At 45.7% G+C, this 18539-nt stretch overlaps 2 protein-coding genes across 6 annotated transcripts in view; both read left to right on the top strand.

The window, feature by feature from the left end:
* Positions 1 to 10944, top strand: part of LOC144099356 (uncharacterized) — a 48047-nt gene extending 37103 nt beyond the window's left edge. Inside the window, exons 8-10 of the mRNA XM_077632585.1 lie at positions 5878 to 6022; positions 8681 to 8953; positions 10779 to 10944. Of these exons, the coding sequence (XP_077488711.1) occupies positions 5878 to 6022; positions 8681 to 8953; positions 10779 to 10906 (546 nt within the window). The 3' untranslated portion in view covers positions 10907 to 10944. The remainder of the gene's footprint in view (positions 1 to 5877; positions 6023 to 8680; positions 8954 to 10778) is intronic.
* A 6500-nt stretch (positions 10945 to 17444) lies between these two features.
* LOC144097284 (uncharacterized) overlaps positions 17445 to 18539 on the top strand; it is a 79395-nt gene continuing 78300 nt past the window's right edge. For all 5 annotated transcript variants that reach the window (XM_077630032.1, XM_077630030.1, XM_077630029.1 and 2 more), the window contains exon 1: positions 17445 to 17773. The gene's annotated coding sequence lies outside the window, so the exon portion shown is untranslated. The remainder of the gene's footprint in view (positions 17774 to 18539) is intronic.

Here is an 18539-nt window from a genome sequence, read left to right as displayed (position 1 = left end):
TCAATAGGTGGTCGTCACAGACGAATAACATAGCTGTGCGTGGCTCGGTATCGCTGTGGACAGGGCCTTGGGTGGAAAACGACACGATTAACTCCTGAAGGTTGCTAACGGCACCATACTCCTGAAGGAAATTCAAACCGAGTATGAGGTCCTTTAAGCACTCGGGTAACCCAGCTAAACAACCAGGGAAAGTAACACAGCGGATCTGGATTCGCGTAGTGCAGACACCGATCGGAGTTACCACGTGGCCACCACCTGTACGGATATGCGGCCCAGACCAATGAGTGAGAGCCTTCCTCAGGGCTGTGACTAACCGTCTGCTCATTACAGAAAAATAGGCACCGGTATCCACGAGTGCGGTAACGTCGTGGTTGTCGGCGGATACCGGAATTTCGGCGCAGACCAGCCGGTCACAGCGCGCCGTCGAGGTCGTCGGGTCCGGTCGTTGTTGGTCGGAGCGTCGCGGCGAATCGTCAGGTGGAGGCTCTTTACTCGGTCCAGTCGCGGCGGCCTTACCCCCGGAGGACGCCGTATTCAGTTTTCCCGACGTGGGGACGTACCTCTGAACTGGCCAGAGGATGACGGGCGGCGAGACGAAGAGAACCGCCTTGGGAATGGCGACCGGGACTGGCCTCGCTGCGAGGTCGTTGGGTGCATGTTATCGGACAGGCACTGCTCGATATCCCGTGGTCGTATATCGTAGCGCGGCCGAGGTGCGTCAGGTGAAAACCCCCTTAAACCCATTCTGCGGTTGGGGCAGTGACGGAGGATGTGGCCGGGCTCCCCGCAATTGTAACAGAGCGGCCGATTGTTTGGCGTACGCCACACCTGCTCTTTGCGCATGCGGGGCCTGGACTCCTGCTGCACGGAGGGTACTGTTGCGAATAGGTACTGCAGAGGTGGCACAGGAGCCACGGGTAAAAAGGCTCGCATCGCTGGCCCGGGAATTCGTAGGGCGTCGCTGTACGTCATAACGGAGGGCGCCGGGTGTGGAGCTGGGGGTGGATGCACAACTCGTTGGACTTCGCGGACCACATCCGTTACGGCAGTGACGCTGATATGTGGAGCTTCAAAGCGAAGTTTCGCCAGTTCCTCGCGCACAAGGCTTCAGACAAGCTCCCCAAGCTCCTCGGCGGGCAGTGACGTAGGCGTGTACTGGGAAGCGGTTGCTACAGTAGCCTGACGTCCGTAGTGCGCGCCTCATCCCGGCAGAAACCACTCGATACACGTTGCCTCCTTTGTGAAGTCGGACACTGATCTTGGCGGGTCGCGGACCAGTCTGGCAAGCAGCTGCTCTTTTGCGCCGCGCATTAAGTGGCGTAGCTTTTTTGATTCGGGAATAGCAGGGTCGACCCGATTGAACAGTCGCGTCATGTCGTCTATAAACATCGCCACAATCTCGTTCTGCTGCTGTGATCTCGAGTGCAGGACGATTTCAGCTTTCTCTTTTCTTTCGCTGCTGGTAAATGTCGCTAGCAGCTCTCGAAGAAAAGCCTCCCAGGTGGTAAAGGATGCTTCGTGGTTCTCAAACCACGTTTTGGCCGAGTCCTGCAGCGCAAAGTAGATGTTGCGCTCGCCGTGGCACTCATTGAAACCCGCCAGTCGGTCAAAGCTGGCCAACCAGTCTTCAAAGTCCTCGAACCTCTCCCCGTGGAATGGTGGCGGCAACCGAGGTTCGTGAAGGACGAAAGGCGGGCATTCTCGGAATGCTGAGATCGTCTGGGTAGCCGCGGTGGATGTCATGGCCCTTACCGGCGCTGTCAGTTGGCCGATTTCCGGTTGTAGGCCTCGCAGACGGCGGCTCACCTTGTGGACGAGTGTTGAGTACACGCGTGGTGAACATGCGTCAAGAGTGTCCTCGTAGTCAGAGTACATGGGACGCTACCCAGCGGCTCCACCAAATATGTCACCGACAAACGGTCGAAGCACAGATCAGGTTTAACTAGACTTGCTGGGCGAGAAAGACAACAGGCCATCGAGCGAGAAAGATGACAATCCTCTAGCCCCTAGAAAGAGGAAGGCATGCAAAGTCCCAGCTTAAGCAGTTCGGCCGCGGTATGGCGCCACTGGATGGATTTGTACTGTGGCATTATGTTGTAATAACTTGTAGTAGTATAATGGGGCGGCAGGAAGCAATCAAATGTTAAATAATGAGTTTGCCTGTTCGAAGGTCGCATAGTTTTCCTTGATCGTTCTCAAATATTTTAAAATCTTTTTTAAACTCCAGGAATTGATTGTAGATTTGCATTCTTATTGTTCCCCACATTAGTAGACAATATAATAACCTGGAGAAGAAAAGTGCATAATACAATGTTTGTTTTAACCATCCAGGAATAAGTTTACTTATCGTGTATATGCAACCCGCAGATTTTCTTACTTCTGCAGCTAATTTATTTGCATGCATGTCCCAGCACATATAAGTTTGGAACAATACCCCCAAGAATAATTGGGGAACGACCTCCTGTAATCGTGTGTTGCGGTACAGTATTACAATATTAGCACTGAACTGGTTTGTTTATGCATTTAAATATAACTTATCTTGTTTTAGTGACATTTAATTCTAAATTTTTTACATGCAACCAGTAAGAAAAGTTATTTACGTAATCATTAACTAATTTCTCTAACTGAGGTAGAGATGCTGTTGAAAAGAACAGGTTTGTGTCATCTACAGTCATGGCTATTTGCGCTGAAGATGGTTTCTGGGAAGATCATTTAGGTACAGGTTACTACTGATGCTAATCAAACATCATGGAATCGCAGCGTTTGCGGACGGGTACACAGAGAGGACATGCACACAGAATTGCGCTGAACCGTCAAATTTATTTTGGACATGTTTGATCCGCGCCTTATGCCTTTTCCTCTGTGCATACAGTAAACATTACAGCAGCACATTTTTGACGAACAGGAGGAGGATGGGGATGACGGGGGAAAGAGCCACGGTGCAGATATCACCGGAGGCTTCGGGTAGCCTAATCCAAAACGGTAGGTCGTCAAAGGACGGGCAACTGCTTGCTACGTCCGCAGCTACACGGTGACCGTGAGCCTGACCACAAGCGGAAGAAGAGTTATCCACCGCAAAGTTTCGATAGCAATAAGAGCTTAGAGCATCCGAGGTGCCAGTCTGGTGGACACGTCCGCGGACATTACGTCCCCGGCACGCACAGCAGCCACTTCATACCCTGTAGCTAAAAACATCACTGTGGCTGGCACTGAACGCACCAACCACCACAGACACCTACCGTCACTGCAGCGCTGCGCCGCATTGCCGGAGCGCGCGGATCAGCAGTCCGAACGGCGCGCGGTTGTGTTTGAGGAAGTCCGGAAATCCGTAATACGGGCACCCTCAACTCTCAACGGAGACGCTCAATGAGGACACTCAACGAAAACACTCAAAAGGGGACACTCAACGCTCCTTCCTATTACCAACCAGCAGGAACGAGCGATGCAGGTGGAACGTAGCGGCACACCGTGGCCGTCGAGGTGTTGTGTAGTAGCCCGGCGGGACAGAGGTGATCCGTCGAAGCAGCCATCGCGAGCAGGGCCGCAGTGAAGGTACGTCCAAAGACGGTCGCCCGCGAAAGCTACTCTGCGGAAAAGAAGCCGCGCTGGACGATGGCGTCCCACAACAGCGGCCGTAATGAATGGCTTGAGTCTGGAAGGTGGCCAAGATTGCAGGTGTGTGCGCTCCACTGCGGTTCGAACGAGACTCTACCTTAAGGCATCACACTTACAAATATGCTTCCGAATTGCGCGCAACTCTCATCAGTCACACGCAGGCTTTTCTACCTTTTATGCTAATCGCAGTGTTAACGCGCTCCGAGCAGGGATATGCAGCCAATTGCGCAAGCACTAGGGATAAAGTTCAACGTTAGACTACCCATGCAATTCAGTCAAGCAACATCTTAGAAATGAATTTCACCAAAACGATTTGTTGGGCTAGTTGGTAAGCCATGATTTCAAAAGAAACAGCGCTAAACAGAACAACGGACAAGAAACGGACAGAAGCGCGCTTCACTACTATCGTCTTCCTTCTTTCTTGTCCGTTGTTATTTTTTGCGCCGGTTATTCTGGAACCGTAATTAGAGAAATGTAAGCAAACAATATGACAGGCTTTACGAACTCCGACGATGCCGGGACAATACTCAGTGAGTAGTTTTCAGTCAGAAAAGGAGACGGCCTGCTTAACTGTCTGTTCTCTAGTTACCGCCAATGTGTACAGCATGGAGTTTCTTACTATAACTAGAGGGAAAGCTGGCGGCGCTGCACCTGGGACACCATGGGCGCTCAAAGCATCACGGGGCGATGAGCTACTTGGTGCGGGACAGTCAGTTTTTTTTTTTCAGGAACAGAGAGTGGCGTTACTGAGATGTCCCGTTCCGTTCACGGCGCAGACGACTTTGGCGCAAACGTAGTGCACAAAAGCCAGTGTCGAAAACGCAACAGCACACGACGCAAATAAATGGTTTCTGTTTTTCTGAATGTCATTAAAAAAACTTTTAAAGTGTTGAAGCGACATTTTTTTTCAAAAACGTATTTCTTCTTGAAAAAGTGCCGGTTAAGCACTAAATAATGGCTTTTGTTGTCTGCAATGATGCTTAGAGCGCCCTTGTTGGTACAGGTGGTCTCGAGGAAGCTCCATGCAAAATCCCATAGGCGGGGCGCCAGCCTTCCCTCTAGTTAATAGTAAGAAACTCAATGGTGTACAGAGCCGAACAGGCGCAACGGTAAACTCCGAGTGGCTAGTTCGCGGGAAATTTAAACGATTGTTGTGGTGGTCTTACTCAGACTGAGATGAATCTTTTCCCATGTTTCCTTCGGTTACGAGGTTGATAAAAAATAGCGGTCTCTTCCACTGTCTGCATATTGTTTATTGTTGTTTGCTTGTTTCAATTTTTTATCGTGAAAATAGACCAAACACGCTATTGGAATTGAAATATAAATTAGGGTTAACTAAAAGCGGACTCTAACATCAAACAGGGAATATTTTACCAACATGACGCAAAAAATACCAATTCAAGTTGGGATTAAAATGGAGTCAAATAACTGATAGGCCCCTCGGTTGGTGACGTGTTTATGAAGAAATAAATTTCCAGAACATGGGAACTGAAGTAGTATGTGTCCCTTTAAAACCAATATTTCGGTACATTTATGTTTGGTGTGCAGCTGTACCTTTATCTTGAAATAAGCTTCTGCACCGACAATCTTCCGTAGTGCTTCTTTCCTTACACGTTAGCATCAGACTTTAGCGGCATAGCATTATGTACTCCCGACAGGGTATGTAGGTCGTACCGAACTAGCCGGTAGAATATACTACCTTCTCTACCCTGGACTCTACCCTGCTTTTATTTTGTCTTTTATTCAACTCTGCTGGACTGGCAGTCCTAGCTGGCATGCCATCCAATATTCAAGGAAAACACTTGTCTGGTCCAGCCGGTTCATTGGTGACAGGCACCTGTCTTGGCATTTGTGATTTTTCTGTCCGCGATGATCGCGCCGTTTTCATACTGCATACATTATTCTTAAATTTCCTTTTGCTTTCATTGTATAATATACAATGTAGCTCGTTCCACATGCAATAGCTAAGATTACTAAATGCCTTCGAAACTAGTGCAAGAAGCGATCGTATCCTAAAGTGGCAGTTCAGCACTGCATATTGCGCTTATAATATCGCAGGATTATTCCGCCCGTGCGATTCTGTTTTGTTCATACTCGTGCTAGCAGTCCGAGATCTTAATTGTGTGAGGCCTTCGGGAGCTCAAAGGGCATTCAAAGTTTTCCTTCTGGCTGATGACATTCACCGCAAGCACCGGTATTTTATGCGTAGGGAATATTACACATGTCTTCTTTCCCAGTAACTTTGACTTCTCACGCACGCAGGTTGTTGATATCGTGACAAGGAAAAAACTTGGCCCAAATCAGACAGGGGAGATATGCTTTCGTGCACCGACGGTGTTCAAGGAGTACTACAAGAAGCCAAAGAAAACTGCGGAAGTATTTGAAGAGGATGGCTGGTGCAAGTCAGGTGCAGTGAGCTTTCCTCTGCGGCGATAGGTGCTGGGCAAAAGTGAATGATCCTGAAGGAGAACACAATTTCCTGTTACTAGCACAGGAATAGGTTCCTCTATTTCAGGTTACCGCCCTTACTAAAGAGAGTAACAAGGCTACTCTCGCCCCTTCCCATTACCCGCCTTGCCAAAACATCACTGCATTCCCAGAGCACACGAGGCTCTTCATAATGTCTTCCATTTTTTTTCTAATAATTTCGCCATGTTTATGAAGACAAAAGCAGATTTACAACTTTTTCACAAGGGTGGGTCTCACTTTCCTCCTCTGGCTACTCAATAGGGGTATTCAATAACTGTTTCTATTTGGTGTACTTTCAAATACGCAGTTAAAACTCAAGGTGTTTGGCGGGAGTTGAACGGCTTAAGAAAGTGGAGTTAATCGAACTCGACGAAGCTGCAGAGATTTTCTTTCAGGGCATGAAGTTTGATATCAAAACTTCTCGATACTGGTATTTTAAGGTTTAAATTGAGATTGATGGGGCGGAAATTAGCCGTGAGAGACGATTTTCTGCACGAAGTTTTTTCACTCAAGCGAAATTACTACTGAAGGTTGCTATAATATGCGGTAATTATTGGTTCAGTACTTAGTTACACTCCTTTTTCCTTCATAATATAGCCTAGTGTTTGAATTTCGACACTACTCCTTTTCCCGTGTAAACATTCCTCAGGAGTTGCTAAAAAGGCAAGAAAATCTTACTAGCCTAACTTACTAGGCTATCTTTACTCTTCACGTGGCTTTTCTTTTTGTTTTTGGAAGGAGTATACGGGGGGCGAGAGAGTATGCAGGACAGATATTTTCTTCATTGTGGATTGGTTTTTGTTTTTTTTGCGAACACTGCCGAACCTGTTCTGTGTTTTACCAGATTATGACTGGCTCTGAGTGCCAATGCACTACCAGAAGTTTTAAACTTGCTTTAACTTATATTCAAGTAATTAATATGGCGGGTCTATTTTTAACTGTTCACCGTTCGTTTTTATCAACCCTGCGAGAGATAGGTCGGCGCGGTATGTGCAGGTGGACTGTAGAGCAAGGCGGATATTATCTCAGGACGAACTGGTAGGCTAGTTGGTCACACATACCAAATGACTCCCGGCGCACATAAAAGAAGAAGACAGAGAGAAAATACATTTGGTATGTGTAACCAACTAGCTCATCAGTTCTTCCTGAGCTTTATCTCTAAACGGCGCTTTGTGGTGTGTTCTCTGTCTTTCTGCGTATTTTTTGTGCGCCAGAAATCATTTGTAAGATATAATGTACGTTATAAAGCTCAGTGAATAAGAAATAAATAACTAAAATAACTAATCAACTTATTACGCCGCCGCGATGGTTCAGTGTTTATGGCGCTCGGCTGCTGACCCCAAAAGACGCGGGTTCGATCCCGGCCGTGGCGGTCGAATTTCTATGGAGGCGAAATTCTAGAGGTCCGTGTACTGCGCGATGTCAGTGCACGTTAAAAAGCCTCAGGTGGTTCAAATTTTCGCAGTCCTTCACTACGACGTCCCTCATAGCGTGAGTTGCTTTAGGACGTGCAACTCCATAAGCCAAACCATTTTTTTTTTGATCTCAAGGTCCAACGTTATATTAACAGATTTAATGCCTTCAAGATAGAAGCTGAGTCTATACTTTTAAATTTTCATTATCGGCAATGCAATTCGGAATATTTAACGTCAAAAATGAACATTTTATAGCTCATAAAGTTGGCTTCCTATAATGCACTATTTTAAGTCTGCGCCGCTAGACGTAGTACTTTCGCAGAAATCCAATTAAATGCTTCTACAGCACATATTAGACCAATCACTTCCGTATTTATTAAAAATGCGAAGACTCCATTTTATAAACATTCGTTGCGGCAAGTCAAATTAATGAGGTAAAAAATGCGTATTTTTGATGTTAAATATTTCTAACTTCATTGCTAATAAAGAAAATTAAAAACTTAACTCAGCTTTTATGTTGACGACCTTCAATTTTCAAATATAATGTATTCCCTAAAATTATCGCTAAAAATTTGATCTGTTAAATTTAGTTATTTGTTTAACAAACTGAGCTCTGTAGCGTACATATTGTCCGCCTTGCTGTACAATCCACCTGCACAGACCGCACCGACACATCACTCGCAGAACTTAAAATAGAGATCAGTAAAAATTTAACCAACACCTGGTATCTACAACAATGCTGTATGAACTGCACATTGGAAACCTAATGACAATTATGATACAGCCCTCTATCCAAAAATTGTCTTATTTAAAAGTAAATATGGAATAAATTCTCGTCTAGCACACATTCTTTTATAAAAACGAGTGCTCTAGAGGACAGCGTACTCCGCTTTTGCTCTTTTCTGTTTAGTGTGGGAACTCCTATTTACGTAGAGTAGAAGAGAAATGGTGCCGGCTACACACGTGAATTCCTCTCCATACATACGTTTCAACTTCAGTTCTTACGAAAAGACGAATAAAAGTGGGAGCTTAAAACCTTCGAGCAGCATCAGTCTTGTTTCCCACGAGTGGATACATTAGAGTTCATTCTCAGCTTTTCGGGCTTTGCAAAAATGGTCATTACCTTGCAATTCAAAGAGAGCAATACTCGTTTGTCACGGTCGTGGACCAATGCAACGCAGGAGATGCTGGATACTACGATGAAGATGGCCGCCTTTACATCGTCCAGCGGCTGAAGGAAATGATCAAGTGCATGGATAACCAAGTTGTTCCGGCGGAACTCGAAGAACTGATCCTGAAGGAGCACTCGGATCTCATATCCGAGGTGGTTATCGTGGGATTGCCCAGTGCCCAGCACGGAGAGGCCCCTGCTGCTGTCATCGTCCTAAAGGACCACAGCGGAAGCAAGTGTGACACTGAAAATCTTGCCAAAAAGATCAAGGCGACTGTAGCGGGTAAGCGTGAAGTGGCTGGTTACTATATGTCTCTGCTCGTGAGTATATGCTTTTTGTGTCCGTTTTTTCTGAGAACTATTTAGGCTTTCGAGCTTTGGAAAGAAGCTGCGAAAATCAAACGCGGGCTTAAGGCCTTGTTTCGAGAAGTGCCTGCGGGAGTGGACCCTGTGTTTAGTCATGGACCGAGCGAGAAGCCTGATCTCTCAGGCACGCTGAGGCCGAGTCGGGCCAAGGATAAGAACACTGAACGTCGGTCTATTTACATGGCAGAAATGAATGTGACAGGTCTCGAGAGGGCTGAACACTTGTTTTTATGCGCGGCACATAAATTCGAGAATTCTCTGCATTCATCTGGTAAAAAATTGATCTTATCGAGAGGCTCACGTAACACAGCACTAAGAATAATTTTGGCACATCAAGCCCTGCCCCTTAACACATTGATGATTCACTTTTAGAATTAGCGAAGGCGCGTGCCATTCTGAGGAACGAAAATGTAGAGCTTGCACGGTGATCGAAGAAGCACATTCACAATGGAAAGGGCGAAAACAACCTCTCATAAATGAGTCTGTCATTTTAAGGTAGAGGAGATGCATGCGCGATCAGTAACCCGTCTGAATTTGGACGCCTGTCTCTGTGAACTTTTTTTAATTGTTGCGACTCAAGGCAGCCATAGAAGCGTCTAGTTTTCTGGCCTTGAATGCCAAGCAGATGGTCTCGCACCGAAACTGTACTGTATTTACTAGAGTGACCCTTGAGAAATATGAGGGAAGTACCTATCTCTGCCCGCAGGTGCAGTCCCCGACACCTGCTACACCTGGTAATGCAAGCCGACACTTCGTTCATTTCGGCTCTCCACTGGCGGTTGAAGAAATTTTGTCGTACAAAAATGTAGCACTGTCAAACATGGTCCTTCACGTGATGAAGGCAGACATTTTCGCGCAGTTAAATGTTATGGTGAAATTGATATTTAGCAGAACACGAGCCTCCTAGAGTTGGGGTGCAAGCAGCAATTTTGTCACTGAAAACATCAAAACCTGATAAAAAATAGACTAAATAAATGCTGGCCCTTAGTTCTCATAAGCGCATGGTTGGTTAAAGCAACTGTTTGTAGGCCAAACTAATACATCCATTTACCGCAATTTAGCACGCCTGAATATTGCGGTTATGAATGTTTACGAAAGAAATTGGTGGTAAAGCTACACAGCTACTTTGCCGAGGCAAAGCTTCGAATCGTTTTTTTTTTTACTACAAAGTTGGCGGAGGCGTCTTGGGTTCTATTGTTGTGGTTAACGATTTTGCATCCGAGGTGAAAGCGTTAATGTCACTTGAGAACATGCAGCTCAAGCGCACATCACGTGTACGTACAGTGTGTTTTGTGTATTCGAACTTTTTGTGTTTTTGCACTTTTGCCCCCTCATTCGTGCACGTAATCAATGCAGATATTAACGCGGCGTCCCATATGACAGTACCACCATTATGAATTGCAGCATAGATTGTCTTGCATTTTTGGGTGAAATAAAGTAGAAGCCATAATAGCAAGTTGATGGCTTCAAGGCATAATTATGAGGTTTTGTTGAGTCAAACGCACACGTCTGTAAATGGTGCCTTGAGTGGTTTCCCTTAATCTTCGCTGGAAGGAAGATTAGAAGCGGAGGACGGCGTCGTTTGGCTGTTATTAATGATTTGAATGGACCAGAAAAACTTCCTTTACTTAGATTCTGGCTGGCTGTCTGCAAGAGACGTACTATTTATTGAACACAGCTAAATTACCCGGTAGTGCTGAAATTTGTAATAAGTTCTTTGCACTTTTCCTATCTATTTACAGATAATCTAGCTGTGCATAAACATCTTTACGGAGGCGTGTTTTTCTTCGACTCCCTGCCAAAGACAGACACTGGAAAAGTCACCCGCAGCGCACTGGTACAAGCATGCACGAGTAGAAGCGCTTTGTAGCAAAAAAAAAAAATATACCTTCCTTTTCACAAATAAAAAACGAATCACTATCTTAAGGTTTTATTGGTACTCATCTGAAACCTCTCGGTTTCATTAGTGCGGCTATGAAAGGGTGGCGATTATGATGCGTTGTAACCGCATTTCTCTTTGTGCAAATTCCGGCCGCATTGGTGAAAAAGTTTAGAAGATGCACAGGAGGGCATAAATTCTAACTCTTTATTACTGATTATACCAGTGAGTAAATTTACACAAGCACGTTTGACGGCACTCCTCTTGGAGAAAAAAGTCTTCGTGACGGCACGTACACAAACTCCTTCAGTGAAAAAGTATGTTATAGGACACGCATTTGTCTCTAAAGGTATCCAATATTTTCACTTCAACCATATCTCAGCCCATCTGAGCAACATATTTCTCTGCCTTGCAGCAGTAAAAGAGTAAAATGTGTTCAGCCGCCGCGGTGGATGAGTGGTTACGGCGCTTGGCTGCTGGCCCGAAAGACGCGGGTTCGATCCCGGCCGCTGCGGTCGGATTTCGATGGAGGCGAAATTCTTGAAGCCCGTGTACTGTGCGATGTCAATGCACGTTAAAGAACCCCAGATGGCCGTACTTTCCGGAGGCCTTCACTACGGCGTCGCTCATAGCCTGAGCGCCTTTTGACGTTAAACCCCCACAAATTAATCAAACCTAAAATGTGTCCACTAAATTGTGTGCAGTAAGCTGACTCGTCATTCCTTGGTCTTGCTGGGCGAGAATGAAAATGTGCCTTCCAAGTGTTTGGATTCAGCCTATGAGGCCTCATTCCGATTATCAAGTTACGACGCAGATTCTTCATGAGGCAGTCTTCATTGTGCACACTTTTCCGACCGATTTGGAACTTACTGTATTCATGCTGGATTACAATAATTCAGTGTTTCTTCCAAAGTGTAGATATGATGAGAGAAAGAAGAAAAACCACCTGGGTTGCCATGCTGATATGCTCGAGTTTGGCAAAACCGGATAACTTATCGACCTCTGGTTGCGTCCTCAGATAAATGAAACATAACATTCAACCCTCAGAATACCATTAGTTTAATTAGGTTATCTGGATATATTCCAGGGATACCCAAAGATTTAGATATCCTAAGGCTTCTTAGGATATCCTCAGGGATATCCTATGAAGCCGTGTTCAAAAAACGCGCAAGCACTTGGTTGCGTTCACAAAGAAACGGTAAGGGTTCCGCAAAAAAACGTCAGCTCAATTTTCACTCGGCTATAAGACGCTTCATATAGGCCCCAAGGCCACATTTTTTTGACGAAACGGCAGAAACAGTGAATGAAATCGCATAGAAGCTGTCTTTTTGTCGCCTGTCTTAACAGTACACTCGTTCAGCTTGTCATCCTACAACCAACTCTTGAACTAGCTTTGGAATCTCGGTAATTTCCACGAAAATACGCAGCTACATTCCTAAACCAGACCTTGTATCTAACCTTACATGGTTAAATTACTAGTTCATCTACAGAATCAGCTCAGACTACAGAATCAACTTCGACTAAACCAGCATCCTCGGAACCTAGACAAATTAGCAAAAAGGCTCCTATTCGAATCCTGGCACATCCAACCTACCACGAATAACCTCAACTGCCCACTGTGTATGCCCCTGGACATTTGTCTGCAACTCAAAGAAAAAAAGTCGCCATTGACCTCCTCCCCACCGTCTGACAACGCGACCTACAGCCTTAACTCCTCTCCCCCCCCCCCTCCCTCACCCCTTTCGCATCACAGCTTTCGATCTTTTGACCTCTGCTGCAGCACCACTCACTCCTGAAGAAGGAACCAAACCGGCTCCGAAACATCCGGTTTAAAATTAAAATTTTTGGTTGGAGGTGTGTAGTGTTTATAATAAGTCGCGCATGGAGAACGAGGCCGAAAAAACAGACCCGATAAACACTGCCAACGCAGCTAAAAAATTACAACCTGAAATGACCTGTCAGCGTGGCATCCTGTGCTAGGTTCGCATTAACTACGCAGCTGTTATGAAAACGTAGCCAGCTGGGAAGTGTCACATAGGTCGCACTGCGAGGGCCCAGAAATCGCAGCCGAGGCAGAGCGTCCTGCTCCGAACGCAGCAAATTTACGGCAAGCGAAAGCCACTACAGCGGATGGAACATACACCTAACGCTCTTGTGAGTGCCCGTAAACGCTTTGCACGAAAAGATCCTCAAGTTGGCGCCAGCACATTTCTAACACCATACCGCAATCGTCGAGGCCCCCTAAAAATAAAGCGAAGTCCGAACACACTCATGCGTGGCAGCAGATTTTGAAGATAATGCAAGCAACAATTAAAATAGCAAATTGTGGTCCAGCTTCAGCCGTTAATCAGCATTACTACAGGTGTAACCACCTCTTGGCTTTTTTACACTTGCAAAAGGCCGAAAATTGCGATACAAGAACTGGCCATCGCAACCTTTTTGCACATGTAGCTGATTGTGAAGTCAAAATCGCGCGAAAATCCCTGAGGTTGGGCAGCGCCGACGTTCGTTTTCAAGTGCTGATAACCAAGACTTTCCGAACTGGAGACCTGCTCAGAGAGCACGGTTCTATGAAGACGCCTGCGCCAACCTTGGTTAGATCTTTGGCCATTAAGGACGCTCGGATACCCTTTCCGTCTGCTTTGATTATGAGTATGATCGGCTAGTTTGTGCGTGAAATTAAAGTACAGTTACTTTGCCTTGTTTGTCCTGCCAGAATCAACCACGAAAATGCCATGATTAGTTCTTCCGGCGTGAGATAAAAAAAAAACCCTCTTCATTCTTGACTCCTGTCTTTTCCTCAGCACCACCGTGGTGAGCGTAGATAAGTGGATGATGATTAGGTGACAAATGATAAGAATGTCATATGACACAAATGGTATTGGATGTGATTTCTACTTACAGGCATATATTAGCGCCAGACTGCCGCTATTGTTTCCACCCTATTACAGCGAAAGCAATGAACTAGGGCAGCTGTGCTGGAGCAGTGCTATCTGTGCAACTCTGTACATCAGTTAGTCTTGCTGATAACGGAGACCATTTGTGCTTGGATATGAAGAGTTTATTTTTTGTGGGGAAACATCGACCTGTTTCGCAACGAATTTTTCTCAGCAACACACTGTTGCATGAAGAAGTGTAGTGACACACCTAAGCTCTATCTAAGGTCAATGCAAGAGTGCCCTTTAGGCAAAAGTCAGAGTGCAAAGCATGCGCATGTCGTAGTCAACGAATCAAAGCTTTTCATTCGCAGCCAGCCATCTAATTTTTTTTCTCTGCGCAGTGTCTGAGCACACAACTAAAACATCGGCGTGACCTGAAAATACCATAAAATCAATTTTTACTGCAAACCAACATTCCCCTCCAACAACCTTAGCAAAGCGACCGTCGTGGCCGTATGCAAACCACAGCTTTACTGCACTTTACTACAACACTGTCGCGGTTCACTAGAGGCTACCAGTGACGCATATGCGAGGGTAGCAGAATTAACCCGATAGACATCGCACATCGTGCCCAGAGTAAGAAAACACACACAGTTAGTGATCACCGTCCAGCTGTTCCTGAAATTCCCATTACCACAGGCGTAAATCTCTAGGAATGTGCTTGCAGCAGGACGGACGTAGAGTTCATGGATTCCTTTGACGTTACACGACTCAAACCTTAAAAGCGAGCGGACCCAAGGTAAACGTTCAGACTTGCTTTCTATGTCTACCATAAGATGGCACGTACCCATGAGAATGATATGGCCAAGGTATGATGATAAATTCCAAGCAAAATGGTTCTCGAGATTTTGAGAAAGTAAGGCAATAATTGCAATATGAGAAATTAGAAACGCTTCATAAAACGGTTTTATGGAGGTTTATACAAAGATTATAGCGCTTAAACATGGGAGGAGATACGGAATAATTTAACTGCGCATCTGAATTTCCAGCGAACACTCTTTTTTCTCATCTTTATTGTTTCCACCTTGCCGCAGCATCCAGCTCTACGCAACTACTTCTGTTGTTACTATAGAACACGTAAACAATATGGATACCAATGGCCACTTAATAAGTGACTTAATTCCTTGGACACAGGTACCCTGCCCTCCATCGTCGGCAGTTGCCTAGTGCACCTCTTCCAAAACCGATATAAATACAGGCGCAGGATTCCAAGAAAATTAATATAGAACTGATCAACCACATTCAACCACGACGAACCCCGATCAACCACGACGCATGTATCTGCACTGGCTGGGAGACGAACACTATTTTGGACGGTCCTATTACCTGCAAACCACTTTCCTACCGGTGTGGTGAAATGAAACACCATAGCCTCGATTATCTACGTAGTGCACAGATAACGAATGCGGCGACATTCCGAAGGCAGATATACAAGCCATCCCAAAAAAAGATTGTTGTAACACCAGGCAGCGGCTGTCCGCAGGAGCTTCTAGGGCGTGCGCGAAGGCAGTGTGCGCTCTAAGGCCCTCCACAATAGATGTGCCATGAGTACTCCAGGTGGTCCCGCGTGTGAGCGAGGTGGGCGCGTGCCAGGTACGTCGGAACCAAGCATCGCATGCGCATTCACCCGAGTAAAGGCCTAACTGAGAGGGAGGAGCGGCTTCTACTCCGTCTCTATACCAACACACTGCTGGGCCCGGCAGCACTAAAACATTTCCACCATTCCTTCACGGGCAGTTGTCCGCACTGTGCGGAGAAGTGTTCGAACATCGGCCACATGGTGTGTGTGGGTCTGCCCATCCAACTCAGGTTGCTTTTCCCCCTCACCCCAACCCCACTCGAAAGGACTGGGAGGCGACCCTATTCGGCTGCTATCATCTGCATGCCCTTTAGGCTTTGGTCAGGCGCGCCAGGGCAGCAACCGACGATGCTGGGGACGCCTACTAGACACCACACCTAGAATTTGTAAGGGTCAGACTCTTAAGGTCCAGCTCATGCATACCTCCATGTACTTCGCTTTTGAGAGCAATAAAAGTTTTTCACCACCACCACCACTGGCGGGCGCGAAAGTCACTATTACCCGGCGCTCGAGATGGAACGTTCATTTTGACTCGCTTACAAAAATTTCACGCTATGCGTTTCCATTACCTTACACATAGACTTCGACAGCAGCGGAACCTTCCAAAAGTATTGCCACCGATCACCGACAACAGCATCATCCTCGGAAGATTCATGCTAGATCTTTACCACGAAGATGAGAGAAAGCAAGATCGCCTTCGGGAAGCAGAATCACGGGTCAGCAGGGATGTATTCCTGCAATGGAGTAGCCTAGGCGTAGCACGATTTACACTCCTGCATTTTTTCTTTGGATTGGAATGCATCCCAACAATGTAATTGAGCATTGCAGGATACGAGGTCAATAACATTTGCATGAAGGAACAGCTTCCAGTTGTTTTACTTACTTTCGTATTATATTTTCAGACAATAAATGGTTACACTTCTCTAGTACTTCTCTATCATCCGTGTTCTGCTCCATTGCTACCTGCTCTTCGTACTTGTCCAACATTGTGAGGCTAGCTTAGTAGCCTGCACTTGAAGAAGCATTTCATGAAGCAGTTTCTTACAGAACTGGCTGTTTGCATCGACAACAAGAAAATCAGCTGAACCTCTGCTAGGCCCTGAAAAAGCACAGAAAAGTATTTTGAGATGGTATTTTAACCGCGGGAACTCGACCTCCACGCTTCGTGCACTCCTAGAAACTTCAAATTATCATCACTGTGAAGCATATTTCTTTTTAAATCAGAATAAACATCCTGGCTCCAGTCTTTCTTTTTCAGCTCGCAACCCATGGCAATCAACTTGACTACGAAGGCTGAAACTACGCTCGAACAGCTTTTTAGCCAATCGAGTGGCGGTTTGCAGCACTTGCGCTGGCGGAAAAATACGCGGAGTGATCTTCGAAAATGTGCATGTTGCTGGCCGGACAATTTTCCTTGGGAGCAGATGGTCGGGTGCGGCAGCACACGGGGAGAAAACATAGTCCGCTTTCTTCGTGACCTTTATTTGATTGATATATTTTATGAACCAGAGATACGCGACAGTTTTATTACATTATTGCTTACGTCATGACAAAAACAGTAATCAAATTAACTTTTGGTGTCTTCACCAAATATAGTATTTTTATTCGCCATCACATGTGAATTGTTGTGTCGCGCTAAAGAGAATAGTCCACGCGTTGTGTTATTTCTACGGCGCTTAATGTGCGGCCATGTTGTCTGTGAATGCAACTATTTATTCGTGGAAACGCACAAAAGCAAAATAAAAGTGAAAACAATTTTTTCCTGAACGATATTCAGCTTCCTTTAAATAATTTGGACACAGGAAGCGTCAGTGAAATCGCTCCTTTAAAGAAACTGGTAAGGTGAGAACCCGAACCTTTTATTTTATACAGCAGTATCTGTTTTCTTCTTCATTTAAAGATACAATAAGAGAAATATGAATGTTGTCCACGTTTCATGATGGGGTTTCTGCAGTTTTTCTGTTTCTCGCGTCTAACTGTCGAGTTGATGCATTCCCCGTATCAGGCAGACCCCTCCTCTCAATTAGCGCTGCACGGTTTTGCGGAAAGTTCGGAGCATGTCCGGGCGCCGCAGCTGGCGATGAACTGAGCGTCCGGTTGCGACAGGCACCGCTTGCACTGCGTGCGCAGGGCTTAGCAGAGCGTCATTCTCTCACTTCTCGCTTCTGTACCATTGGAAATTGGTTGATTTTGCCAGCTTTTTCGTCGACAAGGCCCAGCACGGCTTGGCGCAGCAACGTTCTTACCCAGGTGGCATTCTCGGCGAGGAAACCAAAGACAACAAGCAGGTTTCCAGCAGGCGCATCCAGAGTGCTGGAAAGTGCTGGCATCTCTCTCACAGTGAGTCACAAAAAATAAGAACAAATGCATTGGTTTGCAGCAACGGCCGCGAAATTGCGTGCATAATAACCGCCTTTCTTAAATTCTATTTTTATTACCTGCAGTAAGCCCACTGAAAACAATCTTGCATCTGTTGCCGAGCAAGAAGCGCATTTTGCTTTCTATTATTACTCAGGCGTGATGTTGCGAAATTTCTGAAAGCATTGAGAAGGAGCTCTTCTTTAAAGTTTTGCACCTAGAAGAGAAAATATTTGGCACATCTCGGTTGCAGTCAGTTAAGGTCGGTTTTGAGCAGCCTTAATCTAAATCGTAGTTTAAGAGGTGGCTGCCTTACGGGATTTATAGGATATGTTTTTGAGAAACGTGCATAGTCGTTTGAAAACGTTCAGTTGTTTTTTTTGTTTTATTGATTAATTATTAGAATTTGTGAGTGCAAGAAAATACCAATTAATATTGGCGCTGACTTGAACCTGAAAGTGCTCCTTGATAGCAGTGTAAAATTAAAAATTTTAGCACTGTTCTTGTCCCAGAACAGTCATTCCTGCCAGGATAATATAACAACAGTGGCACGAGTCACTACACAGTCAGCGACACCTTTAGATGTGTATTTGAATAACTTTTATAGGGGTTTTGCTTCGATAGAGGTTGTGCGTTAATTCACAGTGTCAGCGGCCACTTGCCGATAGTTGTGTCAGTGGATCAGCCTATAAATATAACAAAGCCACCACGTTCCGTATTCTCTTACCGAGTTATCCTGCAACGCTGA

This window comes from Amblyomma americanum, chromosome 7 (genome assembly GCF_052857255.1).
Source record: "Amblyomma americanum isolate KBUSLIRL-KWMA chromosome 7, ASM5285725v1, whole genome shotgun sequence".
Classification (NCBI taxonomy): Eukaryota; Metazoa; Arthropoda; class Arachnida; order Ixodida; family Ixodidae; genus Amblyomma; species Amblyomma americanum.
The sequence above is the reverse complement of the archived record's forward strand: the minus strand, read 5'-3'. Positions and strand labels throughout refer to the sequence as shown.